Source organism: Pyrenophora tritici-repentis, chromosome 10 (assembly GCF_003171515.1).
Source record: "Pyrenophora tritici-repentis strain M4 chromosome 10, whole genome shotgun sequence".
NCBI classification, from domain to species: domain Eukaryota; kingdom Fungi; phylum Ascomycota; class Dothideomycetes; order Pleosporales; family Pleosporaceae; genus Pyrenophora; species Pyrenophora tritici-repentis.
In genome coordinates this window covers 3,437,828-3,464,691 of record NC_089399.1, presented here as the reverse complement: position 1 = coordinate 3,464,691, position 26,864 = coordinate 3,437,828, and the positions used below count along the sequence as shown (strand labels likewise).

General features: G+C 51.6%; 14 protein-coding genes across 14 annotated transcripts; 6 read left to right on the top strand and 8 right to left on the bottom strand.

The window, feature by feature from the left end:
- Nucleotides 1-1,751: 1,751 nt before the first annotated feature.
- PtrM4_051620 (uncharacterized protein) lies at nt 1,752-2,186 on the bottom strand (the record flags this gene model as incomplete). Its single annotated transcript, XM_066104918.1, has 1 exon — nt 1,752-2,186. The coding sequence occupies one exon, from the start codon at nt 2,184-2,186 to the stop codon at nt 1,752-1,754; it is 435 nt and encodes a 144-aa protein (XP_065959482.1).
- A 112-nt stretch (nt 2,187-2,298) lies between these two features.
- On the bottom strand, nt 2,299-4,134 carry PtrM4_051610 (uncharacterized protein; the record flags this gene model as incomplete). Its single annotated transcript, XM_066104917.1, has 1 exon — nt 2,299-4,134. One exon carries the CDS (start codon nt 4,132-4,134, stop codon nt 2,299-2,301), a length of 1,836 nt encoding a protein of 611 aa, XP_065959481.1.
- A 121-nt stretch (nt 4,135-4,255) lies between these two features.
- On the top strand, nt 4,256-5,407 carry PtrM4_051600 (uncharacterized protein; the record flags this gene model as incomplete). Its single annotated transcript, XM_066104916.1, has 3 exons — nt 4,256-4,276; nt 4,315-5,078; nt 5,131-5,407. The coding sequence occupies 3 exons, from the start codon at nt 4,256-4,258 to the stop codon at nt 5,405-5,407; spliced, it is 1,062 nt and encodes a 353-aa protein (XP_065959480.1).
- Nucleotides 5,408-5,526: 119 nt separating this feature from the next.
- PtrM4_051590 (uncharacterized protein) lies at nt 5,527-6,084 on the top strand (the record flags this gene model as incomplete). Its single annotated transcript, XM_066104915.1, has 1 exon — nt 5,527-6,084. One exon carries the CDS (start codon nt 5,527-5,529, stop codon nt 6,082-6,084), a length of 558 nt encoding a protein of 185 aa, XP_065959479.1.
- A 172-nt stretch (nt 6,085-6,256) lies between these two features.
- On the bottom strand, nt 6,257-7,344 carry PtrM4_051580 (Cast multi-domain protein; the record flags this gene model as incomplete). Its single annotated transcript, XM_001936935.2, has 4 exons — nt 6,257-6,643; nt 6,691-6,750; nt 6,800-7,265; nt 7,322-7,344. 4 exons carry the CDS (start codon nt 7,342-7,344, stop codon nt 6,257-6,259), a joined length of 936 nt encoding a protein of 311 aa, XP_001936970.2.
- Nucleotides 7,345-7,586: 242 nt separating this feature from the next.
- Nucleotides 7,587-8,669, bottom strand: PtrM4_051570 (DUF3498 domain containing protein; the record flags this gene model as incomplete). The annotated part of the gene is made up of 1 exon (XM_001936934.1): nt 7,587-8,669. One exon carries the CDS (start codon nt 8,667-8,669, stop codon nt 7,587-7,589), a length of 1,083 nt encoding a protein of 360 aa, XP_001936969.1.
- Nucleotides 8,670-8,922: 253 nt separating this feature from the next.
- Nucleotides 8,923-9,638, bottom strand: PtrM4_051560 (uncharacterized protein; the record flags this gene model as incomplete). Its single annotated transcript, XM_001936933.1, has 2 exons — nt 8,923-9,089; nt 9,137-9,638. The coding sequence occupies 2 exons, from the start codon at nt 9,636-9,638 to the stop codon at nt 8,923-8,925; spliced, it is 669 nt and encodes a 222-aa protein (XP_001936968.1).
- A 1,721-nt stretch (nt 9,639-11,359) lies between these two features.
- On the top strand, nt 11,360-12,222 carry PtrM4_051550 (uncharacterized protein; the record flags this gene model as incomplete). Its single annotated transcript, XM_001936932.2, has 3 exons — nt 11,360-11,582; nt 11,632-11,894; nt 11,947-12,222. The coding sequence occupies 3 exons, from the start codon at nt 11,360-11,362 to the stop codon at nt 12,220-12,222; spliced, it is 762 nt and encodes a 253-aa protein (XP_001936967.2).
- A 1,642-nt stretch (nt 12,223-13,864) lies between these two features.
- PtrM4_051540 (VHS domain containing protein) lies at nt 13,865-15,574 on the bottom strand (the record flags this gene model as incomplete). The annotated part of the gene is made up of 5 exons (XM_066104914.1): nt 13,865-13,917; nt 13,966-14,924; nt 14,973-15,061; nt 15,107-15,172; nt 15,569-15,574. 5 exons carry the CDS (start codon nt 15,572-15,574, stop codon nt 13,865-13,867), a joined length of 1,173 nt encoding a protein of 390 aa, XP_065959478.1.
- A 478-nt stretch (nt 15,575-16,052) lies between these two features.
- On the top strand, nt 16,053-17,527 carry PtrM4_051530 (uncharacterized protein; the record flags this gene model as incomplete). The annotated part of the gene is made up of 2 exons (XM_001936930.2): nt 16,053-16,108; nt 16,189-17,527. The coding sequence occupies 2 exons, from the start codon at nt 16,053-16,055 to the stop codon at nt 17,525-17,527; spliced, it is 1,395 nt and encodes a 464-aa protein (XP_001936965.2).
- A 530-nt stretch (nt 17,528-18,057) lies between these two features.
- Nucleotides 18,058-19,965, top strand: PtrM4_051520 (uncharacterized protein; the record flags this gene model as incomplete). Its single annotated transcript, XM_001936929.2, has 2 exons — nt 18,058-19,113; nt 19,162-19,965. 2 exons carry the CDS (start codon nt 18,058-18,060, stop codon nt 19,963-19,965), a joined length of 1,860 nt encoding a protein of 619 aa, XP_001936964.2.
- A 404-nt stretch (nt 19,966-20,369) lies between these two features.
- PtrM4_051510 (F-actin-capping protein subunit alpha) lies at nt 20,370-21,347 on the top strand (the record flags this gene model as incomplete). Its single annotated transcript, XM_001936928.2, has 3 exons — nt 20,370-20,423; nt 20,518-20,792; nt 20,861-21,347. 3 exons carry the CDS (start codon nt 20,370-20,372, stop codon nt 21,345-21,347), a joined length of 816 nt encoding a protein of 271 aa, XP_001936963.1.
- A 775-nt stretch (nt 21,348-22,122) lies between these two features.
- Nucleotides 22,123-23,227, bottom strand: PtrM4_051500 (mitochondrial dicarboxylate transporter; the record flags this gene model as incomplete). The annotated part of the gene is made up of 2 exons (XM_001936927.2): nt 22,123-22,171; nt 22,227-23,227. The coding sequence occupies 2 exons, from the start codon at nt 23,225-23,227 to the stop codon at nt 22,123-22,125; spliced, it is 1,050 nt and encodes a 349-aa protein (XP_001936962.1).
- A 2,028-nt stretch (nt 23,228-25,255) lies between these two features.
- Nucleotides 25,256-26,535, bottom strand: PtrM4_051490 (zf-Nse domain containing protein; the record flags this gene model as incomplete). Its single annotated transcript, XM_001936926.1, has 2 exons — nt 25,256-25,408; nt 25,459-26,535. 2 exons carry the CDS (start codon nt 26,533-26,535, stop codon nt 25,256-25,258), a joined length of 1,230 nt encoding a protein of 409 aa, XP_001936961.1.
- Nucleotides 26,536-26,864: the final 329 nt, after the last annotated feature.

Genomic DNA, 26,864 nt, shown 5'->3' with positions numbered 1-26,864 from the left:
CTCTGCCCCCCTATTGGCCGACGTGGAGCCGGGCTCAAAAAGTTCATGGCGGGCGTTTAAGTCACCCCCTACAAGGCAGTTACGGGGTGGCGTTAAAGCTGTGAGGTATTGAAATGTCGAGTCATTCTGTGGCTGCCTATAAACATTCAATATGCGGTAGCCGTTGGCCTCGATCCATAGCACATCCCGGCTGATGCGTGGGTGTATAAGAGTAGCCCTTATATTTGGGCTCTTACGGGTATAGGTGAGCACCCGTGGTCGGTCAGTTCCCCACGTTGTGGGGTTGTTCCAGCTTATCACTGGCGATATCATATGGAATCCTGGGTGTGTAGAGGTCCGGGTTCCAGTGAGAGTAAAGGGTTCTTGGATGCATACTATGTCTATGTCTGCTTCCCATGCACGTTCTAAGGCTGTAATGTGGCAAGGCGAGCTTCTGGCCACATTCACCCAGCATACCTGCATTTGTCTGTGTCGGTGTGGCGTGGTTTCGCCGGGTGAATTTGCGGGTTGTGCCCTCATTACGCACTAGATCCGAGGCTCATTTCAGTGTCAGCGTGCTCAGACGATGACGTATTAGGGTCTTGGTCAGCGATGCTAGGCTGCACGCTTCTAGCAGACATTCGCGCTAGGTTGAGGTCTTGCGTAGTTGCAGCTGTTCTCTTAGACCTCCTAGTCCCTAGGGTGGTTGCGGGCTCTCTAACAGTGGCTGTGTTTAGGTTGTTTACGTCTTGTCGGCTTCTTTTACTTGCGTCCGTAGGTGTTCCCACAGGCTCAGTAGTATTAGCTATGTCGCCGTCCGTGATTTCAATGGAGGTTTCGACCGTGCTGCCTGTCTGTCTTCCTCTAGCTGGCTGCATTGCCTCAGAAGCACGGTCACCCGCCTCCCTAATGACTTTTAGTTCCCCTTTGTGGGTTGGATGAGTCGGCCGTTCGCCCTCGTTGGGGCTGCTGGGCACTTGTCGTGGGTTGCTGGAAATGGGCCGTGGCAGTTGGCGCACTTTGGTGTGTCTTTGCATTGTTCTCCGTGTGGTCCCTGGTGAGTTGCCGTTGTTTTGCTGCATGTCGTGCAGCGGGCTGGCCTTGTGCAGCGGCTGGTTTTGCAGTACCCTAGGCAGCCTGGGTCGTGCAGCATTGCAGGTGAGTTCTTCTTTATCTCGTGCGCGTAGTCGCCCGTCCCAAATAGGCGAAACGATCGTACGGGTCTGGTGAAAGATATAATCCAGGTTGTCCTTCCCTCCGTGGGTCCATGTCTGGAGGGCCGGCAGCTCGCCGGTTCGATCCCTGTCTGGGACAGAGCTTCGCTGACTATATCGTCTATTGTGGTGGGTATACTTTCCCCTGTGATAGTGCGGTATGAGCTTTCTACGCCCTGGACTGCATAGTTCACCCATCGTTCAGGTAGTCTTGCGCTCTCGCCCTCTACCGCTCGGATCATGAGTTCGCGATTCTCCTGCCCCATAAGCAGGGCCTTGATTTTGTCGTTGCGGGGCGTAATCGCCCAGCCAGTCTTGATATGTTTTGCCGTAGGTATGTCGGAGGGGGTAATTTCCTTAATCGCCTTTACAATAGCCATGCGGGCCGCAAATGGTGATGCCCGTTGGAGCCGAGCCTCCGCTCCAACCGCTATAAGGATACGGTTGTCAGTGTTTAGAGGTCGCCTAGGAGTTTGAGCTAGCTGCTTTGGGGCAGCCGTGGCCGCTTTCGTCGTAGCGGCCCCCCTTGCTGGGGGGTTGGATTTTTCAGGGTCCTAGCTACGTCCGCCCAGGAGCGGTGCGTAGTGTCAGAGTCGCTCCCTGAGTTTGGGGCGTGATTAGGGGCGTGATTAGGGAGGTGTTAATAGCCCTTAGCACCTTCTGTTGAAGGTCCTTAGCCACACGGGCTCCGTCTGGGTCGGTGTACTTCCCAAGGCATCTGTCGACAGCTGTCGCTAGATCCGTTATGATGGAGTGGTGGAGGTTTGTAGCTTTTTGGGCTGCCTGAATCCGCTGGCGGACCGCTTCAGAGACAGCTTGATTGTAGGAGGTGGGCGCAGTGCTACCGATAGAAGGTTCAGCACGAGTATGTGCTCGCTGCCTCCTCTTGTTGCCGCGCAGGTCAGTATTAATAGGGCTCTCAGGCTCCTCTGATCGTGTATGGGGGGGTTGGGCACTCCGTGGCGCCCTCTCTGGAGTTTCTACATTAGCCATTCTAACCACCTCCGCGAGAGCAGAAAGCGGTTATTTAGCTGAGGTAGTTACAGGCCGCCGTGCCGTTAAAATGATGTAAAAATCGTATAATTTTATAAGGGTCCCAAATTCCTTAAAAGTTGGTGTTCGGTGTTGTGAGCTTTGATGGAGGAGCTGGAGGCTCTTCTTGAACTTGAGCACCAGCGCGAGCAGCCTCAACGCGTTTTTGACGCTTGTTGTTCGATGAGGTAGCTGCTGAAGCTCTCCTCTTTCCCTTTTGGGGTAGTTGTATAGCTTTAGCAGCGTCTCTCTCCTCCTTCTGGCGCGCGCGTTCAGCTGCTTTCTCAGCTCGCTCAAGCTCCCTCATCTCCTTGAGTCTCTGCCTCTCCACACGCCTCTCCTCGAGCTCATCTTGACGCTGCAGTCGAGCCTCCTCGCGCTGCTTCTTGGACCGTGCTTTTTGGAGTTTCTCCTCCGTCTCATCTCGCTCCCGTACTGCTTCTCTAGCTCGAGCCTCACGCAGCTTGCGAGGAGACCAGAAGACAGAGCCACCGTGATACTCCTGGCGCTGTTGAAGGTCAAGAGCTTTGCCCTTCTTCCTGTGCTTCTTTTTATGTTGAAGAGCCTCCTTTAAGCCCTCGTTCTCATGCTTTAAAAGCTCATACTGCACAGAGAGATGGTGAACGCTTGAGCGCAGCTTTCTTGCCTCATACTGATGGCTATCATTAACAGCAGCTCGTACTAGCCGATCGAGCTTTCTCCAGTCATGATCAGAGAGCCCTGACGATGAGCTTCTCTCAGCTTCTGGCGTGCTAGCAAATCTACGAAGGATAACGTTGGCATCCATCGGCCAGATCCCAGTGGCTTCGAAGGCCTTCAATATGAGGCTCTCTGTGAAGGAGGATATCCAGGCGCTCCAGAAGAGCGGGAAGAAGTCCCCTTTCTTGATTGGAATAAGGCCTTGAGCCTTATGGAGATGGTTAGTGAGCTCGTTAGAGTAGGCTTGAGAGAGTGGCTTGAACAGCACTACATCTAGCGGCTGGAGCGTATGGGTCGAATGGGGAGGAAGGATCATGAGGAGGATCCTATGGCGATCGCAGTACTTAATAAACTCCATCGTGAGGTGAGATCCATGGCCATCAAGGATGAGCAATCTCCATCTACCTGATCGTTGCTTTGTAGAGCGATCAAACACCTGCTCCAGCCAAGCTAGGCCTACGTTATCATTTGACCAGCCTGTTGGAGATGATGAGACAAAGACCTCATGTTCTCCTGCCTTGATATCTTCTACCCAACTCGATCGTATAGCTCCATTTTTAGCTGCGTAGATAAGGGCTGGAGGCAGCGAGCTCCCATCAGCGCAGCAGCAGGCCAGGACTGTCAGAAACTCGCGTGATCCATCCTGGAGAGATGCTCGAACCTCCTTCTTCTCCCATTGACGCCTGCTGAATATCCTCTTACTTCTGCCTATCAAGCCAATTAAGAAGCCCTTCTCATCCATATTGTATATATCTCGAGCCTCTAGGTGATATTCGGTGATCTTTCGATGCAGCAGCTCGAAGTAGAGTCTATACTTTGACTCAGAATCAGCCAGGTGGCGCGTACGATCCATGGCGCTGGTCCACTTTGAGATGAGATGGATCTCGTGTCGGTTGATGAAGCGAGTAACCCAGCTCTCGCTGAGCTGCTGATGGGCTACTTCTGATGAGAAATTCCTGATCATCTCTCGTGTAGGAGGAATGCCTCGCTTTGTGAGCTTTTCGATATATCTCACAAGCTCTAGCTCTTGTTGTGGGTTGAGTTTCTGCTGGTTGAAGTTCTTGTCTCTTTCTGAGCTTGTCTGGCCCTGGTGCCTTCGGGTCAACGTAGATCTCACAACACCATGCTTAGCAGCAATTTTAGTATACGAGAACTGTTCTCCTGGCTCTAGATTTTCAATATCTTCAATCGCAGCTTGAATTGGGTCCATATTGGTGGAGTTAACGTGTGTTGAAGGTGAAGGGGTTTGACGTGTTTTGGTGTTCCCCGCGCATCACGCGAATCCGCGCATCACGCGCACGGACACGTTAACAGTCTTACCGAGGTTGCTAATGCTCGAGCAACACCTCAGCGTCGGGATACATCCCAAAACGCTCCACGTCACGACGAGATCAGTGCATCATTTGATGCCCGTAACATACTCGATGGACGTCGTCGCATCACTCGACCGCCCAACCGATACGCGGCAGTCTCTCGTTGCTTTGCTACGGCAATTACAGAGGCAACAACAACAGACTTACCGCCTGAGCCTGCCACACGCAAGGCAGCACGCCTTCATCCATACAGCAAGCAATGGATCGCTGCTGAAGATGAAGAGCTCGTATCACTCGACCAGAATGGCACATGGGAGACCACAACCACGATCCCTCCTGGCGTATACGCCCTGCCTACTAAGTGGGTATACAAATACAAAGTCAAGGACGATAGACAACTCGAGCGCTTCAAGGCTCGACTGGTTGTCTGTGGCAATAGGCAGGAGACCGACTTCTGGCGCGAAACCTACGCTGCAGTAGCTCGCGCAACTACACTAAAAGTCCTTCTCGCCCTTGTCGCAACCGAAGACTTAGAATGCGAGCAAGCAGACGTTGTTACCGCCTTTCTCAACGGTAAACTAGACAAAGACGAAGTAGTCTATGTCCGCCTACCAGACGGACGCAAAGCCAAACTTATCAAAGCTTTGTACGGCCTGCGCCGCTCACCACGCCTCTGGTACAATGAGCTATCGAGCTATCTTAAGGGTATCGGCTTCGATCCTTTAGAGTCAGATCCATGTGTCTTCAAACACCTAGACGGCAGTCTTATCCTTGCGTATGTTGATGATATCATCTTCATCACAGCTACGAAGCAACGCATGATGAGGAGATCAAAGAGGCTGTATACAAGAAGTACAAGTGTCGAGATCTAGGACCAATCTCTCACTACCTAGGTCTCCGGATTCGACGCTCACGACCATCCCGACTCATCGAGATCTCAATGGAGTCATATGTCGACAAGCTTGTAGAGGGAGTATAGTCGTCAACACGCGCTCCCGCTACACGCCGCTTGATACCTCAGTACTCAAGTTGAAGCTGCGATCTCCAACTGATCTTGCAACTCAACAACAAATTCAGAACTACCAAAAGGTTATTGGCAAGCTGCTGTATCCAGCAACCAACTGCGAGCTGATATATCCTTCCACGTCGCCTATCTCGCCCGCGCTATGAGCAATCCAACTCAACAACACTACGAGTACGCAATCCAGATCATCGACTATCTCAAGACCTTCAAATCTCTTGTAATGAGCTATCGAGCTACATCTCCACACGCACGCATGCCTATCACCATGTATGCGACATCATACGATGACAACAAGAACAACACTAATCCTACGCTACACCTACATGGCTACAGCGACGCCTCATTTGCTGACGGCGAGGACCGCAAATCAACCTCCGGATACTTGTTCAAACTTGCTGGAGGTACTATCTGTCACAAGTCAGTCAAGCAAAAGCTAGTTACAACCTCAACAACTGAAGCTGAGTACGTTGCTCTTACCTACGCCGCTAAGGAGGCTACCTGGCTGTACCGTCTGCTACACCAGCTCGGTTACAACGGTACAGATACCCATCCTATCCTTATCTACGGAGACAACGCTCCATCTATACAGCTACTACACTCAGAGGGTCATCACGAGCGTACAAAGCACGTCGATATCTACTACCATTACATCAAGGATCAAGTCCGCGACGGCAACCTCTACGTAGAGCATGTACGAACTCATGAGATGGCTGCTGACGGCCTCACGAAACCTCTTGAACGACAAGCCCACAGCAGGTATCTACAACAGCTAGGCCTTACGACTCCAACTATCGAAACAAAGGACTACAACAAAGGTGGATAGAGCAGGACTATCAGGTCCTGTGGGGGTGTGTCGAGACGCGGTGAGAGCCTTCACTAGTATTCACGGTGAATCAGGCTTCCCGTGCTCTGATTGGCCAGGCACTGATTAGTCAGCTGCTCCGTGCGCGCACCATAGATATTCTCTCTTCTCCCGTAGCTCCAATACAACAAGTTCACGCACGTTTCTCCACCTTCATCAGATCTCCTGTCTTAGCATGAAGCTTCTCTTTTGTCTGTTGCAGTCGCTCCCGGAGACGAGCCACTTCGGTTGAATTGGATAGACTTTGCTGAGTTGCATCCTTTAGCTTAGTCTCGCCGACTAGTTGCTGCTTGCGCATGTCTTCAAGACTAGATTGAAGGCCGGCAAGACTCTCTTTCATCTGGCTCAACTGATCTGCGGAAATATCCAGTTTGTCGCTCAGCTCCGTGCACTCTGCCTCCTTCGTGCTGTAATCGTACTTGAGGCAGCTTATCTCAGCTTCCGAGCAACGCTTGTACTTATCAATCTTGTCCTCGCAATCCTTCACGAGACATGTGCGCATCACGGCCGCGTTTTGCATCTAGAATCCATGTTAACGGTGTTTTGGTAACATCAATGCTTCTTTACCTTGGATCGGTGTGCCGCAGCCATCTGCTTTAGATGTGCTTTAGCATTCTCGTAGCATTTCTGGAGCATGTTAGAATCGTGGCATAGTCATTGGTGCCATGACGTCTACCTTGTATCTTGCTCCGTCCTGTTCAAGACATTGCCGGAGCTTCTTGTGCGTCTCCATTTCGACACTGGCTGCCTCTAGGCCTTCTTCCGCTTTCCTCAGTTGTTGCCGTAGATGAGCACTTCCTTGTTCAAGCCCTGATACATCGAAACCTGGGCTGCGTGCCTTCCTCAAGTCGTCCAAATCGCGCTCCAGTTGATTGGACCGAGCCCTCATATCAGATTCCGACTGTTGGAACGTCTGGATCTGCTCTTCCAGTCGGGACGAATGCAATTGCTGCGCTTTGAGCTGCTCTTTGAGAGCAACATTTGACTCATACACCTTACGATTCTCAACAGCTATCTCCTCGTATTTCGTCATATCGACTCGAAGATGTTGCACTTGGTCTTCTACGAACTCACGCAATCCCGGGTCGGATGATGTCTTGAACTCCACCGACTTCAAGATGCTATCGAGGCCTGATTCCAACCTTTTAAATCTGTCAGCAAACCGGTTCTTGTAACTTACGATTCGGGGAGTGTTTACCGCTCGTTTACAGAGCTCAGCATGTCTTCTACTTTCTCAGCCTTCAAGGAAGTTGTTTCCTTGAGACCTCGCAAGACATTCAGGCATTCCTTGATTTCGAGCTTCTGTATGCCGTCCGCATCAGCCGTTTCTTTGGAGGGATGCAGTGAATCAATCTTCGAAGTGAGGGTCTGGAAAAACTCCTCCAGTTGACTTCGCGACTTGTCATTTCAAATTCTTCTCCTAGAACCTTTTTTTCCTGCTCGAATTCGGCAGTCATTTTTTTTCAAGCTTCTTTCCTCTCCTTCTCGCAGTCATTGGTGTACTTCTGCATCTGTTCAAGGTCGCTTTGAAGACCGGTGAGGTATTTCTGCCTGTTCTTCGCACCATCCAGCACCTTGCTGTAGCCTTTGCGGCTCTCTTCATACTTCTTCTCCCACATAACGATGGAGTCTTGGAGTTTTGTAATCGTCTCTTCATGCTGTTTCTTTGTTGTATTGTGTTCGTGTTGAATCAGGTAGCTATCGGCCAACATTGCCACTTTCAGGTCGTTCAATGATTGTTCCATGACAGTGGATATTGATGGTCCCTGTGTAGCATGAGGGGAGGGTGCGCTGACTACTCGTGTCTTTCTTCGTGGCTTGTTGACACGATCAGATCCGTCTCGACCTGAGACTCCATGAAGGACAGCTTCAGCCTCCCTTGGCTGTCCGGCTTTCTTTCCCGTCTGTGGCAGGGAGGGCTGAGCAATAGTAGCCATGGTGCTTGGCAACTGGGCAATTTGCGGGACGTGGCTTTGGTGAACCTCGTGGGTCTGTGAGGCGGCATATTGGTCAGGAGGAGGATCAACCAATGCCTGCCGGTCGGGTGCCAAAGCTGACTGATCTTGAATGGTTGGATGTGAATGCTGATCCACTCCGACAACATGGCGCTGCTCAACGATGGTGAAAGAAGCGGTCGTTGGTGTTGTTGGGAATACATGTTTTGCTGAAGATACCGGAAAGGTCTGAGATACTTTTTCTGGCATGTCCTTAAACATATCGTAGGATTCCGCTTCACGTGGTGTGCTCTCGTTGTCCTGCATGTTGCGAGCTACTAACTTGTGGTTGTAAGCAGGCGCTTGATGCCCTTGAACTGAGCGTTGTGCCTGTGAATCCATTTCGAAAGCACCATGTGTTACACCGTCCTGTGTCTTTGGTTTACACAGATCCTGTGGATTGGCTGAGAACGCGTCATCAACCATACTAGACTTGCAGACCAAATCTGTGGCAGTTCCCCCACGCGGTGGCCAAGGTACTGTGGGTTGTTGGGGTTGTTGAGACTGGAACGCCTTCTTGCCCTTCTTAATCTTCTTCCCAGTTCGTACCATCTTGATCTCATGGATGGTTCTTCTACTTGGCTGTACTGGAGGTACTGGACCAATTGCTATTTCCGTCTGTGTATGGCTAACAGACTTGTCAACAATCAATCGATCGACATGATTGATTCCTATATAGGTTAAAGAATTACTTCATTAGGCAGCCTTTAGCCTAGATAGGAATCAATCATGCCGATCTGATTGATTGTTGACAAGTCTGATGGCTAAGTCTGTCAGTTATGCCCTAGCTGCATCTTCGTGATTCTTACTGTAGATCGATGGGCTTTTGTTGGAGCCGAGTGGTATTTGTCTTCTTAGACAAGGGCTGTATCTCTCCCATACCATGCACAGTGGTGCTATCCGGCACATGCTGTTCGATTTTGGGTGTACGCGGTGGAGGGACGATGCTACCTGCAGCAAGTTCAGTGATACCTATTCGAGTTTTAGTCAAGTACATTTCAAAAGGACATGAATCTTACCCTTGGAGTGTTGCTTGCCACGTTCTGGTAGTGTGGGCAAAGTTAAGCTGGCCAGGTTGGCAACCTCTTTGGTCGTGTCTTTCGATTTTAGTGATCTCTTGTGTTGAGCCTTCTTGATTGGCATGAAAGAAAATCCATTTAAATCAGAAGACACGGGTTGGTTGATGGGTTCGGTGATTCGCTTGGCAAGCCATTTGACGTTGAATGAGGACGACTCGGACGCTTTGGCTTTCTTCGTCGTTGACAAGCGATCTATCACCGCCTGATCATCTGGACTAAGAGAATTCTCTCTAACATCTTGCTGATTGTTGATGAGGAAGTCGCCTTCTGCGAATTGTCCACCCTCATCTAGCTGTGTCTCTAGAACTATGGTATCGCTATGTGGCACTTGGATAACATGCTTTGGAGCATCACTCTGTCCTCCTATAGATTCCGCAAGTATTTCATTCCTAAGCCGTGAAGGCTGGGAGGCCCACGCGCCCTTTCTACGACCCTCAGCCATCGGCGGTGTGGACGCTGCGAGGCTCGATACGGACGGGAGAACGTAAGACGCAGTATGACGGGTAGGAGAACGAGGAAGCAATTACGCCTTGAGGCAGTTGTGATGAGATAGACGAAGGTGAGGGGTCGTGGCAGAAAGCAGAAGTGACGAAGATGGCAGCTCTGCGCTTTCCTTCGCTCTTCCCTCCGCGAGGGAAGGAAGCCACACCTGGATGGCGTGACAAATATCATTGGCAGAAATCAGGCTCAGAGCGCAAATAACAGCAGGAGGATACAATGGGCAACAGAAGATACCCAGGAAATGTGTGAAATTTTCCAGCAAACCTCACTGCTCACACCACTTTACTGCACCTACCTGGCACTCCGCACCCTTGCATCTCTATGCAATATCTTCCTCTTCTGTCGCAGCCGCCAACCTACCTAACGCGTTTTTCTCCTATACATCTCGTCCTATATCCTTATGGTCTTCACACCTCCTTAGAAGTATGCCGGGCTTATGTCTCCATTCCAAAGTCGCGTCCGGTACAATTGCCAAAGACGTTGCAGGAACAACCGAGTCTACAAACGCGCACGAAACGGCATGTGGCATCTTGATCGCTTTCACTGGTGTTGTTGTGATTGCTTCAAGCGGCCACCACTGCTCCCAGATGACATCGTTTGGCTATGCCGTGCAAAACTATACACCCGCCTCCATGAGTGGGGTAAGAGATGAAGCAACCAACATCTGCTCGAACACAGTGCGTGACAGACTGGCGCTGTACACGTCTTTGTCGATACCAAGTACGCGCCCATTGCAGATCAACCAAGACGTTCTTTTGTTTTTTGTTTTTCGTTTCCTTGGACACATCCTACCGAATTATTAATGGCTCACGTCAACTGCACCGGAAATGAGGAGCCAGAAATACCTACACACCGTGGCATGCCGAATGAAGCTAGGGCATCATGACGCGCCGTCGCCTCATCACGCTCAAACACCACGAATACCATTCTCGTTCACGACGCAGTGGACAAACCGGAGTGCATACTCCAAGAGTGCGTGGGGCTGCTTAGAGGTAGTCGAAATGATAGTGGGGAGACTATCCATGTCGTCAGAAGACGTATACCAGTCGACAGGCCGGTACAAAGCAAAGATAGGTCTACTACGGCCTCACCGACTGCGATAGCACTTGTCATACATAGGGCTTGCAATTAACGACGGGCAAACGTTGCTGGCACCCCTGAGACCAAAGTGTGCGGCGACATTGCTAGCCGGGTGCGTACAGCCGGGTTGCATCCAATGAGAATTCAGGCCGCACTAGCTCCGCTGCACTGTGATCTTCTTCCACCATGTTACGCGCCGTACTACTCTTTACGCCTACCAATCCGCGCAGCTTACGCTCCCAAGCCGACTCAATTCGACGCCCATGGCGCTATATTAAGAAGATGGCCTGATGGACAGATCCGGCAGCCAACCTGGTCGGCCGTCCAAGCGCACACAGTTAACCGCCGAGAAAGGCTGAGACTGGCGGGGTATGGAATAGCCATGGGCAAAGACATTGGCTTGGAAGAAAAAAGGTTCCCGAGTAGGCATGCAAATATAGAGACGTGCCCTCGATGCTGGTAGCGAGCTTGTTGGTAGTCATCCACTTGATCGAACCTCCTTCACGCCATCCTCGTGTTACCACAAAGCTTCCATTTCTCCACGTCTTGCTACGCCGCATTCCAACAGTGCACATCAACATCATGAGCGGGTCTCTCCTCCTCTCGTTGCTCCTTCCTCTTCTTGTCTTGGCTCAGGATACCACGGGTAGTGAACTTCCTCCTCCAGGGTACAACGGAGGGAGCGACAACCCGCAAGACCCAAGCGATGCCGGCGCGGCAGGTGCTTCCAAAGGCGCCTTCTCGCTGTCAAGTGGTGCTCTCGCGGCAATCATCGTAGTCGCTGTTGTTGTAGTCCTCGGATCCAGTACGTCGACATATCCCGACCCAAAGTTCTCTCAAGCTAACCATAGCAGTCGCATCAGGAACACTATGGTGGCTCGCAAAGAAACGCCAATGGGATGTCCGAGCCTCGATCCGCCGTGCCTCGCGCCGCTTTACCGGTCGCTCAACCGCCGACAATACGAGCAAGCAAGCGCACCAGAACCGTCAAAACAGAAGGACCGGTATTCGCCTCAACTCGCCGCCTCCGGGCAAAAACGCAAATAAGATGCGCGACATTGAAAAGGGCCTTCCTCTCGCCAACAAGGCGCCACAGACGACTACCACAATCACTAGCGTGAGGAATTGAACATCACATCTTGGAGAGATGGATAGCCACATTCGTTTAGAAACAAAGCAACTCGCGCTGCTGCGCCACACATGGGCATCTCGTCTCCGGAGATGAGCCACTGGGAGGGCAAGTCCAGAAGCCCACAGACACCACGACGGACCAAATCACAGTATCAGTATCGACATGTTTGCTGGGTGCAGAGCATGAGTCGTCAGTGCAGCTTCTCGATGAAAGCGCCACGACATCACAGCTGGAGCTTTTGGAAGCAACGAAATTCACGATTTACCAAATGGAGGAAGAGCAGATTGATACCCGCTCATGTTTTATGGAGTAAACTTTTGCATTCTCGGGGATTCACAGTTACTTTTTCTTTTTTCGGCTTCTCATCATCACATCTTATGATACCACTATTTTTTCTCAGCTACGGATTTCTCTTAATAGATGATATGGGTTGATTAGCTAGGTAGTTAGTTAGGTCGCTCTTACGAGCACAAATCGGTACATCAAATATCAAACATTGGTTACTTCTCGTCTTCTCGTTACTTCTTTACTCTGTACTATCTCCGTACTATCCCCCACCCCCGCTTACCAAACCTCTCCCACTCTGGATAAACTCCGGAAATAGCACTACCCAAGCTTCCCAAGGGTCTTATCCAGTCTTGGAAATATGCAACTCTCTGCCCATGTGGTCTGATTTTCCAACCCCCCACTAAGTCCAAGTCCAACACACATACAGTACATAGCCGGTCCCGGTGTTTCGGCACACGCGCTCAGCAAAAGCTGGGCGCTTCGCGTCCCGAAGTTTGTTTGGTCAGTGGCTTAGTGTTGGAGGGCATGTTTCACGTGGTCGCTTGAGAGGGGTGTGGGTGGTAGGGCTGGGCTTGGCGTCTTTTGATGTTGTCGTTTGGGGAAGCATGGATGCTGTTAGATGTTATAAGAACTGTCCTGAGGACTGCAGAAGCATAGGCGTATCTTTGAAGTGAGGGGAAATAGTGACCAAACAATCACATCAGCAATCCAACACGGCACGAATTCAGAATATCCAGTTACGATAAATTGATGCTCAATACGACGCATTCAATCGCAAACAAACACTCCCGAAACTCCAGTGTAATCATCCAGTATGCTGTCGCTCAAAACATTAGAACCCAAGAATGCAAAACACCCATCTTGTACGCGCCGGCGTTGTGCACTCCGTGACGCTGTTGTTCGCGTGCATACACAAACAACAACTTCTACCACAACACCGTCATCGCCACAACGCACACCTCATCGTTCACATTTACATGACCGTGCAGGGAAGGCAGCAGCAACTGCAGTCATCCGTGCTGATGCAACTGCACTTTCCGCCCTGAGGCTTGACGATCGAACCGGCGGGTCGAGGAGGTGGATGCAGGCATATTTGCAGATTAAAGGTTCGAGATGGGAAGACACTCGTAGATAGGTAGGCAAGTTGGGGGGAGGGATGCGAGATGCGTGCGATAAAGGATGCGGGTCTCGATTTGCGGGGGCTGTGTCCGGGGAGCTGGAGTTGAAGTTGCGCTGGTGTGATGTCAGTGTGCTGTTGGCAAGCGCGCACGATAATGAGAGGGTAACGCACGTTGTAATGGTTGTAGAGTACGGTGAGGGATGTGAGACGGATGTTTTGTACAGAGGTAGAGGGAAGATGGCGAGGGAAATTAATACCGTCGACGAGGCTTGTCAGACCTGCTTCCTGGATTCAATGCTGCGCGCGGCACTAGGCCTAGAATGACATGGCGTAACTGGTGTATGACGTCGCCCTTGTGGCAGTGCACGTGGCTGACACCACGCGTTTGGTCAAACAGAGATGAAGCATATCGGAACGATGTATGGATGTTTTGTTGTGTTTCTCTATGGTTGTGATATCTGACAGTATAGGAAGGGTATTGCACGCATTCAGAAACCTAAAAGTCTAGCACCGTGCCTTGTAACATGTCTCCGTGAGCCCTGACAGCCTAGACGTCTCTCCAAGTTGGCTGGGTCTTCTCGCCGAACGGTGTTTTGATAGCTGTCAAACGTTAACCAAACTATAGTCAAACAAATGCAGTAAACTTACCATTGCTGTCCCCGAATGGATCATCCTCGTCCTCCTCTGGCTCACTTTCTGGCTCAGCACGCTGTTTACCAGAATACGCAGAGGGCATAGGGATGCTCGTCGGCCTTGGGGGTTTCGGGGGCGCAGCCTCGTTCATACTCATACCAGCCATACTTGCTGCCACGTTGCCTTCCTCGTTGTCACTATCACTGTCGTCATCGATGCTCTTGTCCATGAGTTCGAATGCCATCAAACCCTTGACCAGCTCATCGTTGGCGTTGAGGAGGCCACCAATGTACTGCTCCGACTCTACCAAGTGGATGTAACGTAGGATCTGGCGACGAAGTTGCTTGCACGTCTCAAAGCGTCGCATGACTTCTGGGTTCTCGCTAACACGTTCTTGTTCACGGTTGATGAGTTGTAAACCGTTTAGTAAGTTGGTGCTAGCAACATTGGCCGACGCTATCGTCTCCAACATTTGACCCTTCTCCCTTTCAAGATTGAACGGCTGTCCCTTGGTCTTCTTCTTGTCTTTCTTGTCCCTCTTGAAGATTGAGGTAGAGGTAGAGGTGGAGCCGAGTGACACAGGGTTCGATGATCTTGATGCTGGCGGTTCCGGCCGCCTGTTCCTAGGAGGAGAAGTTGAATGCTCCTCGCGCTCACGTGCAGCCTCGGCATCTTGCTGTCTGACAATTCGAGATTGTTGTGGTTGAGGACGTTTTGTGCGCGGCAGTTCTTTGTGCAGTGCTGCTATACGTTCGAGTCCAGGCGTTCCCTTGTACGCCACAGCCCATCCTCGAAACAAAACGTTAGCTTTCTGTCGCACTTCTGCATCTACCGTATCATCCCTGGCCAAGATTCGCAATCTCTCTAGGAGTGGTTCATCTGCAAAAGCCTTTTGAAACCTAGGCCCCGCGTTCTGGATCAAAGAGTCCATGATTACCAACGCGCGTAACTGCCGATGAACATTGCCGTATTTGCTTAGAAATGTTAGATAAAGATATTGTAAATGCAGCATTTATACTCACAGCTTCTTTCGCAGAGCTCTAGCGGCTTCTGTAGGTCCAGATGACTGGATTCGAATGACTTCGATTAGGTCAACAACTCCACCAACATCCTGAACTGCTTAGTATGGTACGAACAGCAATTTAAGATGACCTACGTTCTCCTCGTATTGCTCGCTTGTCAGTCGATCGATCTGGACCGTGACGGCTGAAAATGCATGCTTCTATTGTCGGAGCCAGAGCTTTAGTACTTTTCGCCAATGGTTGAATACACACAACGGGCACGGGTTCTCAAAGATTGGCAGCTCTGCATAAGCCTGTGGATCTTTGTGATGATGAAGTAACTTGCGAGGGGGCTTGGAAGTGAATGTGCTTTTTCTGAGCAGGCTTTTGCGATAAGATGCCTTACCGGAAAGGCAGCTGTAGGAGGTAGAAGTTCCGCAAAGTGTCTCCCCCATCAAGAAGCGACTGCATATCGAGATGTTGTATGTTCGAAGCCATGACTATTCTATAGAAGTATAGAGAAACTTGGAAAAAGGGATTGGGGGAGGGCTGTGGTGCACGCAAAAGACACGATGTTTGGGGAGTCTTATAGACTGACAAATCTGGACATGGCTTACCGGCATCGTGAAAAAGCCAGCCAACGAACTGCTTTATTTTTACACTTGGAAACAGTGCACTCCGGACAAAGACGTTTTCGTGAGTGTCAGGGCGGATTAGGGTCAAAGGCCGTCTGGCGTTCTCACCACGGTCTGGAAGAGGTCGGAGAAGTGGTCTGAACGTCAGGATCTAGTGTTACAGATGAGATTGAAATAGCACACCGTCTCAGCAGAAGGGGTATTGGCGACTCGTGCAGTCCCAGGAGGAAGAGAAGACAGATGTATGGGATCGAGACGGAAAGTATCTGTCGAAGTTTGCTAAGTGCACGCGATATGTGAACAAAGTCCGGCTGCCTTGATGCAGCCACCACCCCGCAGTGGGGGCTGAGTAAGTCAAGGAAGGCGCATCCCACGCATAGCGCGCCTCCCCTCACCAAGCTTCCGAACCTCACTTCTCTCACTTCGCAGACATATGCATCATGTTGTGATAATGCAAACGCCGGGTATGCTGTATCACGGCTACGAGGGAGGGACAATGACAGATCAAATTGGCGACGATGTGTGAGGAGCCCACAGCGCCTTCACTTACCGTTTCTTACTATTCTCCGGTGTCTTGATTCGAACTAATATGAGGCTCACAGGAACACCCATGCAGTTCCGCCTTCTTCTAGCTTCACAGCCATCAACCAGCAACCAGCGCAGCTCTTGACACCTCAGTCTTCAGCATCTTTACCTATCCAGCAGAATCAGTCACGCCGCAGAGCCGCCGGTAGCGGACGACGGAGTCATAATCCTGCAGTCGCTCAGTACCTTGGTCTTGGCAGTACGGATGAACCCACGCATCTTGAGAAATATGCCCCTCTGCCAGCTGTACGAGAAAGTCCGCCTCCGAAGCCAGTACGCAAGCGACGGAGGCTGAAAGTTTGCGACGACTTCCTCGGTAATTCACAGACGAATACACCTGAAAGTGACATGCCGGACCGGCAAAGTATCTCACAAAGTTCTCGTGTGACAAAGCCTATTCGCAAACCTGCAAGATCAAATCCCAAAGCTGGAGTCAATGCGAATCCACAGTCACAGCTATTGACTGCTACGGCCCTTGAGACGGCAATCGCCAGTGACGTCCTTTCACATCATGCCGATCAGGTCCCAGAAGATGTTCCTCGAGCATATCCAGCGGCACCATCCGCGCTGACTGCTAGCCAAGAGACCGTGTCAGCGTCACCTACCGGGGATTTGACTTTACAGCGCAATGACGATTCCGACTCTGGTGTTGATGACTTTGACTTCGATATTGACGACGAGGAACTTTTGATGTTGACGTCTGAGGTTGACAAACTGTACCCTGACAGCACTAACAGCCCTGTGAGCTCACCTCAAAAGACAAGCAACGAAAATGATGACATAAGTGAGCTCAAAAGTTCCATGGCCAACACTTCTCAGCGCCCCTCAAAGCCGTTCGTCTCTCCAGTAACTCCTACGACTCGACTACTGGTCGCGGCTAACGATGTGGGGTCTGCAAAGGCCCAAAAGCCTATTGTTAGACCGCCTTTTCCTGAGCCTGTCCGTGACCGTTCGCCCATCATAGGTCTTTCGTCAAACACTCGACTAAAGACATGCTTTCGGATTGGCGAGGCGATCAATCAGAGCTTCCAAGCAGCCAAGTCTGGATACCAAATCATCATTGAGCTATACGCCAGGGTGCTTGCTTCGGAACGGACTGGCTCCGAGCAGAAATTCACGTTTTGCGATCTCTTCCATGCCAAACCGCCGTATGTCACGGGTATGTACACAGCCGCTATTTGGAAGCCAGTTCAACTCTTTGAGTATGATGGTCGCCGTCTTCTACAAGAGGGACGGATGTGTCGGTGCATGGGCACCATGAAGCGCGATGGGAAGGAATGGAGGCTGACGGTACTCAACATATGGGAGGCGACGTGGGAGGACATTGAATGGGTAGAAGGGATCGTGGGCGCTTAAAAGTCTCGGACGATATGCATATGTGAGCATGTTCAGGAGGATGTGTCAAGGATCTAAGCGGCGCATCTTTCTGAAGAGTTCTAACGTTTACATGGAAGCGCATGTTAGCCATCCACAAAGATATGACGCATATATTAATGGTAGAATGTGTATGGTTCCTTCTTCTTACAAGTGTCGCGTAGTCAAAGGATGAGGGATGGTAACTACTTGCACGTGACAATAAGACTCGGCTGACCATCAGACAAATCATCCATGGCGCATACATTACAGCATTTGTTGACGAGAGTGTTTGTAAGATGTACGGGTACTCAGCGGGTGGGTCCATGACGGCGGCATGCACGTGATTGTAGACTATCGCTAACCGCCCCGCTTTCGTGGCATGGTTAGATGGACGTCGACTCGTCGTTGAGCGCGTACGGGCCATGTCACCAATATCGCCAAATTGATTGGTTTCACTTACGCAGCACGCAGCCATTACCTATGTATAATGTGTTCCGACCGTCGCTTTACAAAACTACCAATTTCACACAATGTTGTCAGCCAAAGCACAAAACATAGGTAGTAACGGACGCGAAACCATGGTTCAAGGCGCAGGAGCCGCGATGGAGCCTCAACCACAACCGCCCTCGCCCAAAGCAAGATCGCTCCCTGACCTCGAACCATCACCCAAATTCAACGAACCTGAAGCCGCACGTATGTCAAAAGACGACCTCAACGCGACACCCACGACTCCGCGTCGTCCCGACTTCCTTTCAAGAGGCCTGTCCCTGCAAATGCCGCCTCGAGAATCGCCTATGCCCAGTCCCGCTCACTTTGCTGCGCGGGTGCCACTTTCACCGCAATTAGACTCACGGAATACCTACGCGTCACCAGCCTCCCTGTTGCCCCGACGGTCTCGCGGTGCTGAATTCTCCAGAGCCTGTACAAACCTCCACCATTCGACGCTTCCGGATCAATCGTCGCCAGACTCGTCCCCTACAATCACGCAAAAGGGCATCAAGATACCAGCGCGGAGACCTCGTTCCAACTCGATGCTGCTGGACTCGCCTAATATGGCATGGAATAATGGCGATAGAACCGCCCCTTCAAGCTCGGTGGGAAGCATCAACATGATGGGCTCAGAAGACTCCAGCAGCTCTTCGGACGAGGTGGATCCATTGGACCCTGATGACCACGACGATCCCATGATCATGACTCCACAGCCAAAGACCAACTTTTTGTTCCCAGGACTCAACACCAACGGCGGCAACTGGTCTAATCTCTTCTCACCTGGTGGACAGCCTAATTTTGCAAGCATGCATCGAGCGAGGTTGCGCAAGGGTCGAAGCCGAAAGAGCTCGAGCTCAGCTAGCGGGCATAGCTCAATGGCGAGCCCTGGCCCTGCTTCACCGCCAAATGGTAAAGAAACCGCGTATGCTGCGCGAGAAGCTGCGATGCGAAAAGCTGGTTCGCGACGGGAGAGCCTCTCACTCTTCGCAAATGATTTACATATTTCATCTGGCAATGATAGCGGTGATGAAGCTGCACATAGACCCCAAACTCCAGGTGTGGTGAAGCGGGCGGTTACGCGGAGGGGCAATCTGCTTGTAAGCATGTTTTATCACTGTCAAGCTGTGAGGTACTGACTTTCTTAGCCAAAGTCGAGACAATTTGGTCGCATCAGAGCCGAGCTATTCGAAGAGGCCGCTCCCGTTGATAGCGAGTTCCGCCGTGAAGCCGAAATCATCCGACAAGTACGAGAAAGCGATGTAGATACAGACCGGACGTCAGTCACAGCACAGTCGTCGCCCAGTCTGTTGCCTACTGTACCTGGACTTGATGGTCCGCTTGAGGGTGTGCCAGAAGAAGGTAGCGAGAGCAACATGAGTCTGGATGGTTCGGCAACCAAGGGACTTTTCGGTGCACTGGGTAGTCTGAACAATAGTCGCAGCTCTAACAATGGCTTCTGGAACCATCGCGCAACCCAAACCCCGCCGCCTCCATCCTTTCCTCGCGGAGAGTCATCTGCAATGAGTGAAGACATGAATATGGATTCACCAACTGGGCCCACTGGAGCTGAGCACAACGCGACGTCTCGAGCGTCCACTCCAGGCCCAATGCAACCTCCGACAGCGGCTGAAGCATTGAAAAAGTCCAACAAGCGCCGACGAGACGACGACTTTGACGAGGCGTCGATCAAACGTCGAGCAGTATCACCTGGTGTCAGTGTTCATAACAGCCCAGTCATCTCTCAATCACCCGCGCAACGAGACAACACTTTATGGGGCACAGCCAAAGCTGGTAGAGAAACTTCAATCGGTGGCCATTCAAATGGCGAGCGTTCCAACAGCGCAGGCAGCATGAGTATGAGCATGACTCCAACCCTGGGCCCAAAGCGGATAGGTCTGCAGGGTATGACGGACACGAGCGACGGCCTTATGAAAATGAGCATTGAATAGTTGGAAGCATTACTTTTTTTGTATATCAAAACATAAAAAGCGCGGCGTTATTGTTTAACAAGCTTTTGCTTGTCATAGATACCCAAACGTATACATGATGTTAAGTCCTATCTGGTATCTTAGTGAATGTCTGGTGTGTTCTCTAGCAGGACTGTATGGGATTCTACTGCCGGGAGAAATTTCCACGATGCTCATATTCCAAGGACCTTGTTTCATCTGCACCCTGAATTCGGCGCGTCCACGTCTGTGAAGGTGACGACTGGTCCCTGCACCCCCACTTGGTCCCTGCGCCTCGACTTGCGCCCGCAACTTGCCTAGTATTGTACACAACGGCAAACAATTGCAGCTTTGCTACGCGTCTTCCCACGACCAATTCCGGTGTTCTATACCCGACGACCGCCGCCATGCCGCGAACAGCAGCTCTCTCCTCCTTCATCTCCAGCGCCCCGCCGGGTGAGGTAAACAGCCCTCCTTGCCATTCCCCCCCCCCCCCCCCAATCCGCCCCACATCATCACCGCAACAGCAACCCGATAACTAATACCCCCCGACAGCTCACCGAAGTAACCAAGGCGATCAAGTCTATTCTGGGCGACGACTCGGTAGCCAACGAACTCTCGCCTGCGTTCCAAAAGTACAATGAGGAGCAGTTCACGACCACGAAGCTACCCGGCGGAGCCACCGAGGTGCTAGTCAGCGAACATAACTCATTGGGCGACGGACGATACTACGACATTGAAACCCAAAGCTCTTTTGACTTTGACCATGCGACCGGCAAAGCGAGTGCAGTACAGAGCTACGTTCTCGAGAGTGAACAGGCAGACTTGGTGTACGACATCCCCAACCCAACCCTCCTCACAGGATACATATCCTCTCCAATAGCTAACCCAACAATAGCAAAAGCCTAAACAAAGCCCTCGCAACTCACGCCTCAGAACACTACCCCCGCTCCTCGCACGGCGTCTACCCCGTTCCCAGCTCCCCCTCCTCTCTCGCCATCCTCACAGTCGCAAACAAGTACTCGCCCACAAACTACTGGAACGGCCGCTGGCGCAGCTCCTACATCTACGACACCACCTCTGGCTCCATCACGGGCGCCATAAAAGTCGACGTGCACTATTACGAAGACGGCAACGTCAGGCTGCTTACCACCAAAGAGGTTAATGTGTCTGTGGGGGCTGGTGCGGGCGCAGCAGAGGTTATGCGCAAGGTTGCGGCCGAGGAGAAGAAGTATCAGGAGGATTTGAATAAGGCGTTTGCGAGCTTGAGTGAGGGCGCTTTCAAGGCGCTCAGGAGGCAGTTGCCGATTACCAGGCAGAAGATTGAGTGGGAGAAGATTAGTGGGTATCGGCTGGGGCAGGACATTGGGGGTGGAAGGAGATGAGTGAGTGGGTAACACTGGGGTGGGTTGGGATAAGTCTCCGCTTTGGGGGGAGTGTGGGAACGAGATTAGCAGGTGGTGTAGGGACCCTTATGTGCATATTTGCGAGGTGCATGGCTTGTGAATAACAGACTATCATGAGATGAGATTCTTTGAACTATCATCATCATAAACTTGTGACATTAATTTCATCTTGAGTCATGGCTGAGTGCTTTCGTTTGGAGAAATCTTTTCCCTCTCTCCTTGCGTAATTCATTTTCGCAATAGACAATGTATACATTGGCACTTACATCTGTGACACCCCTAGTCTCCCTGTATAGTTAGTCCGTGTGATTTCTAAACTACTGTTGTTACTATGGAAAAGAACACTAGGACAGGCAAACGATTGCTGCTTCGTTTCAATCAAATGGCCGTGGTAGAAGTGAAAATGTTTATATAATTGATATTCATTTACCAGCTCAACCACCTTCACAACCAACATCAAACTGAACTGTACGCACGCCCATATGAGGCAGCATATACAAAAAGAACGCCCTAATGAAAGAACCAATCGCTTCATGCGGAGAACAACTGCCATACATGCCAACGAGGTAAACAAGACCATAAATGATGAATGATGAGATCAAGAAGGAAAGGAAAGGATCCAACCTCTCAGATGACGAGGTATACCAAAAACGCCCAAATCATGTGTCCCAGAAAAGAGAAGAAAAGATAAGAAAACGTTTACTCGTTCGTTCGTTTCGTTCCAGCTTGTCAGCAATAACAGCAGCGACACTGCTTATTTGGTGATGAAACCGAGGTAATCAGCAACAATGAGCGTGACCATTCTGTCAATGATGTTAGCAACGAGATTTTGAGTAAACTGGACGAGGAGTAACTTACGCATGCGGAGCAATACGAACGTAATAAGTTCCAAACCCCCTGTAAAACCTCAACAAACCCTCCTCCTTAGCAACCTTCCTAAAGCAATCAAACATGCCCTTGTACGGCATAGTGCCATCAGGAGCCTTTGTCTGTTTCTGCAGCCTGGTCTTCATAAAGTCAAACGGCAGGGACAAGAAACTAGCAAAGAAGCCGGCGACAGCCGACGCAGTAAGCGTCTGCGTACGCGACGAAAGATTCGTATCTTTGAGCTGCTGTTTGGCTTCTGAGAAAAAGGCCAATTGGCCGAAATTCAGGGCCATGGCGCGCACGACGGTGGGGTAGGAACCCGCCCAGAGTCGTGTGACGCCTTCTGTTTTGGAGATGCGGACCAGGGCATCGATGACGGACGTGTAGTTTGCGCGTTGAGCGACGGGTTTGAGACCGTCGGATTGCATGCGGATGAGGGCGAGGTCGGCGGGGTTACCGACGATGGCTGCGAGACCGCCGGCGGCGAGACCGGCACCTGCGCGCTCTTTGAAGCCGATGGTTGTGCCGTTGTCCTTGGCCCGCTGGCTCAGTGTCTTCATGAAGGTGTCGAAGAAGCCGAGGCGGGCGGTTGTGTAGACGGCTTGGCGGAGAATGCCGGCGCTGAGGCCGGTGTAGAGGTCCATGACTTTGCCTTGGGCGAGAATGTCCCGGAAGACGGTTACAGGCGTGGGTTTGGGGCCGGTTTTTACGCCTTCGCCGGCTAGTTGGAGCCGTACTTTTACCATGTCGACGGGTTGGATTACCGTTGTTGCTGTCATGCCTGCGAGACCGCCGTTGATGAAGGGGAGGGCCGCTCGCATGAATGGAGTGTGGAGGAAGTCTGAAGTGACCTTTTTGGGGTTCTCTGCTGCTCTCGACATGGCGGATGAGGCGTCACTAAGGACAGCTTCTGAAGATTGCTTTGCGTTTTCGAGGGCGCGGGCGGCGGGCATTTTAAGGGTTTGGGAGCTGACTGCTGCTGTAGTGGACATTGCGTTTGTCAGTGACGAGACAGCAAGTGTCTTGATGTAAAAAAGAAGTGTGAAGTATGATATGTGGGTAACAATGGAGATTTTGGGGGGGTATCAACGCTGCGCTATGCTCGACTAGAATAGACAAATGTGAAGAAAGACTGGAACTGATGGAGTAAGAGAGCCCACAAAAGAACGACGGCTGGCGACTCTATATCCTAGAGCTACGGCATTACCACATGGCGTCCGTGAGGTGTAGACCCGCCTACAGAGCCTCAGCCTGAGACGTTGTTTCCAGGCGGGCTTGCACCGCGGCCGTGGACGTCGCAAGCTAGTCGGCGATGACATAGACACGATAGTGCGTCGTCGGGCACTGAGGAAGTCTGACCTTAGGCGCGCATTGGCGCTGCCGAAATGGCCTGCCGGTGCTCTGACCCATCATGTTCCGGCGGCGCCCGCGCCATGGATTACAATTGTGCGGGTGCTTTGAGACGGTGAAGGGAAGATGGTGGTGCAGGCGTACCTCGTGCTTGTGCTGGAGTCTGTGCGGAGGCCCAGCCCGCGTAGGAGTAGGGGTGGAGTGTGTGGGTAGTGGGTCGCGGCTTAGTGGGGACGTGTGTATCGCGACCCGATTCAAACGCTCAACAACGATGCGACAATGCGATGGTGAGGCCAAGATGAAGAAGACGAAGCTGGAGTCCAAGGCTGAGGATGAAGAGGTTACGAGCACACGAGTACGATGATCTGTTCTTCTTGCTTGTCAACACGCCAGCCACTCGACCGGTACCATGGATTGAGGGGTTCAACTGTGCTTCCCCGCATTAGAGATGGAGCCACTGTTGGGAATAGCCACTGAGCTGCCCTGTTCCACCAAATCCCATCTCCAGGAACCAATCGCCGTGTGCTGACACTTGAGCTGTGATGCGATTGTGACTTTGCTGGCAGCTGGCAAGCTTGTGAGATGATGCCAGACACATGTCAGCCCGGAGCTTCTGCAGTGAAAGCTTTCTAGTCGTCCATCTATCCGAATGAAACCTCAATGCCATGTTCAAACAATCGTAATCCGTATACTCAATTCATCGATTGCGCTATATGCGGAACCGCCATGTACCTACCAGCAATGACGTCTCCTCGCACCGGCCACGCTCGGCCAATCGTACCATCGTAGCCTCAACACCAAAAATACCGGTCACCATCACATGCCAAAAGCTCTCTGCAAACTAGCCATGCAAATGTAGTCGGGCATCACTCTACATCGTTTCGATACTCGCCAAAGGTCTTGTGACATCAGCGCGCAGTTCCGCGCTGGTCCCGCCTTCACAAGTGTAGGAGCCACGGCCGTGCGTGACCTTGGCCTGACGTGCACATGCAGCGCAATGCCTTGTGTTTGTCGGACTATCATCTGTCACCGTTTCGCGCGAACGGGCGGGAGAAGCCAAGGGCTGCTTGGGGTTTCGGGGAAGACCCCTTCTTCCCCTCCGTCAGGCGGTGTCGAGGTTTGCCCTGCGCACTTTGGACCTGTGCTTAGCTGTCCCGACGCTATCCGCGGCCGAAGGGCCTTTTTCTTCTGGCGATAAGCAGTGAACTTGTATAGACTCCGGATCATCACATTTGCGGCCCGGTTGTTGTTGCTATCAGTTGCAATTCCGAAGGCAATTCCGTGAGCGGAAGGAAAACATCCATGGCTTTTCCGGAAGACCGTCGGGCATGTGGAGGAGGTCGCCGATTCGGACTCCCGCGGGGATAATCAAAGGTTCGCGAACATGTTGGCACTGCTTTGCCGTACGGGAAGCCTGTCAGGTGTTTAGCTACATGTGTAGTGCTGCACTCAATTTATGCAGTGGCAGTCGTGTCTCAAGACCTGCTGCATGATGAATTTCTACACTAGACGACCCTGGGTGTCAACCAATTCATACCTCGGAACGATAGTGCTCTAATGAAGTCCGTCTAGCGGATATTTCACTCGCAATCGTTCGGCTCTCCTACATCCTCCAAGTCACTACGTTGGGGCCGCTGCTAGTGGCACGGTCCTATCGTTTTCATCCCGTCTCACTCACTATCCAGCTCGTCGACATCCCGAACTGGAGCTTGGACTTCATCGTCCGAATTCTCGCCATCATCTGGCGCTTCATCGCGTTCTTGCATTCGCTTGATTTTGCGAATGATGATCGGATCGCTCCGGAGATCGTCTTTGGTGAGTATCTAGGAAGCAATGTCAATACACGGCTGAAGAGAGGGCTGAGTACACTTACGTGGCTACACCCACTGACCGGACATTCCACGGCCGGGGCTGTTCCGACCCTATGAGGACCTCTCCTAACCATATCTGTGATTGCGACCTTCTCGAACGTGTGCGGGCATTTGGTGCTCGTAACAGGGTCTTTGAAATTCTGGAATGTGATCGGACATCTGGTACTTATCGTAGCCCTGTCCATGATAATATCATCATCGTCGTCGAGATCACCCCGATGAGTGCCGTCTGTGACGCCTGGTGCAGGTGATCCAGTCTCGGTAAACCATGTGTTTTCATGGCCGAGGGCAGGCCCCTCATCACCGTATTTGGCATCGTGTACCATCTTCTTGAACTCGCGGTAGTCGTTATTACGAGCATACCGTGTTTCGAGGCTAAGCGACGTGTAGGCATCTTTTTGGTTTTGCATACGGGTTTGGAACAGCTCACTTGCGCCCGTTAGTTTTATGCGCGATCCATCTAGAGGTGTAGGCCCAGGTGTAAGTCCAACGTCCATTTCCTCGTCCTCGCCATCCTCGTTTTGTGTGCGCTGTCGCTGACTTGCTGCTTGGCTTTGCAATTCTCGCTGTGTTCGTCGCAGTGTTCTTTGCGTCTGGTACTCTTCATTCAGTCGTTGGGGCCCGTTGGTTCTCAGCCATTCAAGCGTTTCGTCAATTCGCTCTGTCGCGACCCCGGAGTCAATGATAGCTCGCATGCTCTCTTCCAGTTTCACAGTGGCTCCTTCAACCTGGGATTTTAGTTCCTGCATCTCGCGCTCCACCTCTTCCTTCTCTTCAAGGTTTTTGCCCGCATCCCACTTGGGTCTGCGCCGTTCCATGAACTCGCCATGTTCGCGTAGTCTATCATTGACACCCGCAGCGCTTTCTATGATCGCTGAGACTGCTTGTTTATTGTGCTTCTTCACTTCCTCCAGATTCCGTCCGCGCAACGTTCGTATAGCTGCACTCGCTTCTTGGTCGAGGGGGTGCGATGGCTTCTTGTACGGTGGGAGCACGTCTGCATTAGGGGAGGGATTGGCCGTGCCAGAAAGGCGACTGGGAGTCGGTCTTGCTTTCCCGGGTCGATTTCGTGTGGACATCTCGCCGCGATTGTTGTGGGATTGCGAGGGTCGTATGGTCGAAGAAAGCAGACGCGGGGCGCGTCAGTGCTAGTTCAGTACTAGCGCGTTCACCAGATCACATGTCTAGTCTTTCACAGGCGTGAGGAAGAGCTTGGACACCATCACTGATGCAGTGAACCAATCGGTCATGAGGGCAATTAGGAGTAATACAAAGGCAATTTTCACGCTTCTCATTCGAAAGAATGACTACACCGATCACATAACAGCAAAAACATCCTCAAAGGACAAAAGCCAAGTGCTCGAAAAGGGTATACCAGGAAAAGAATAACTCCAACCACAAACCAAGC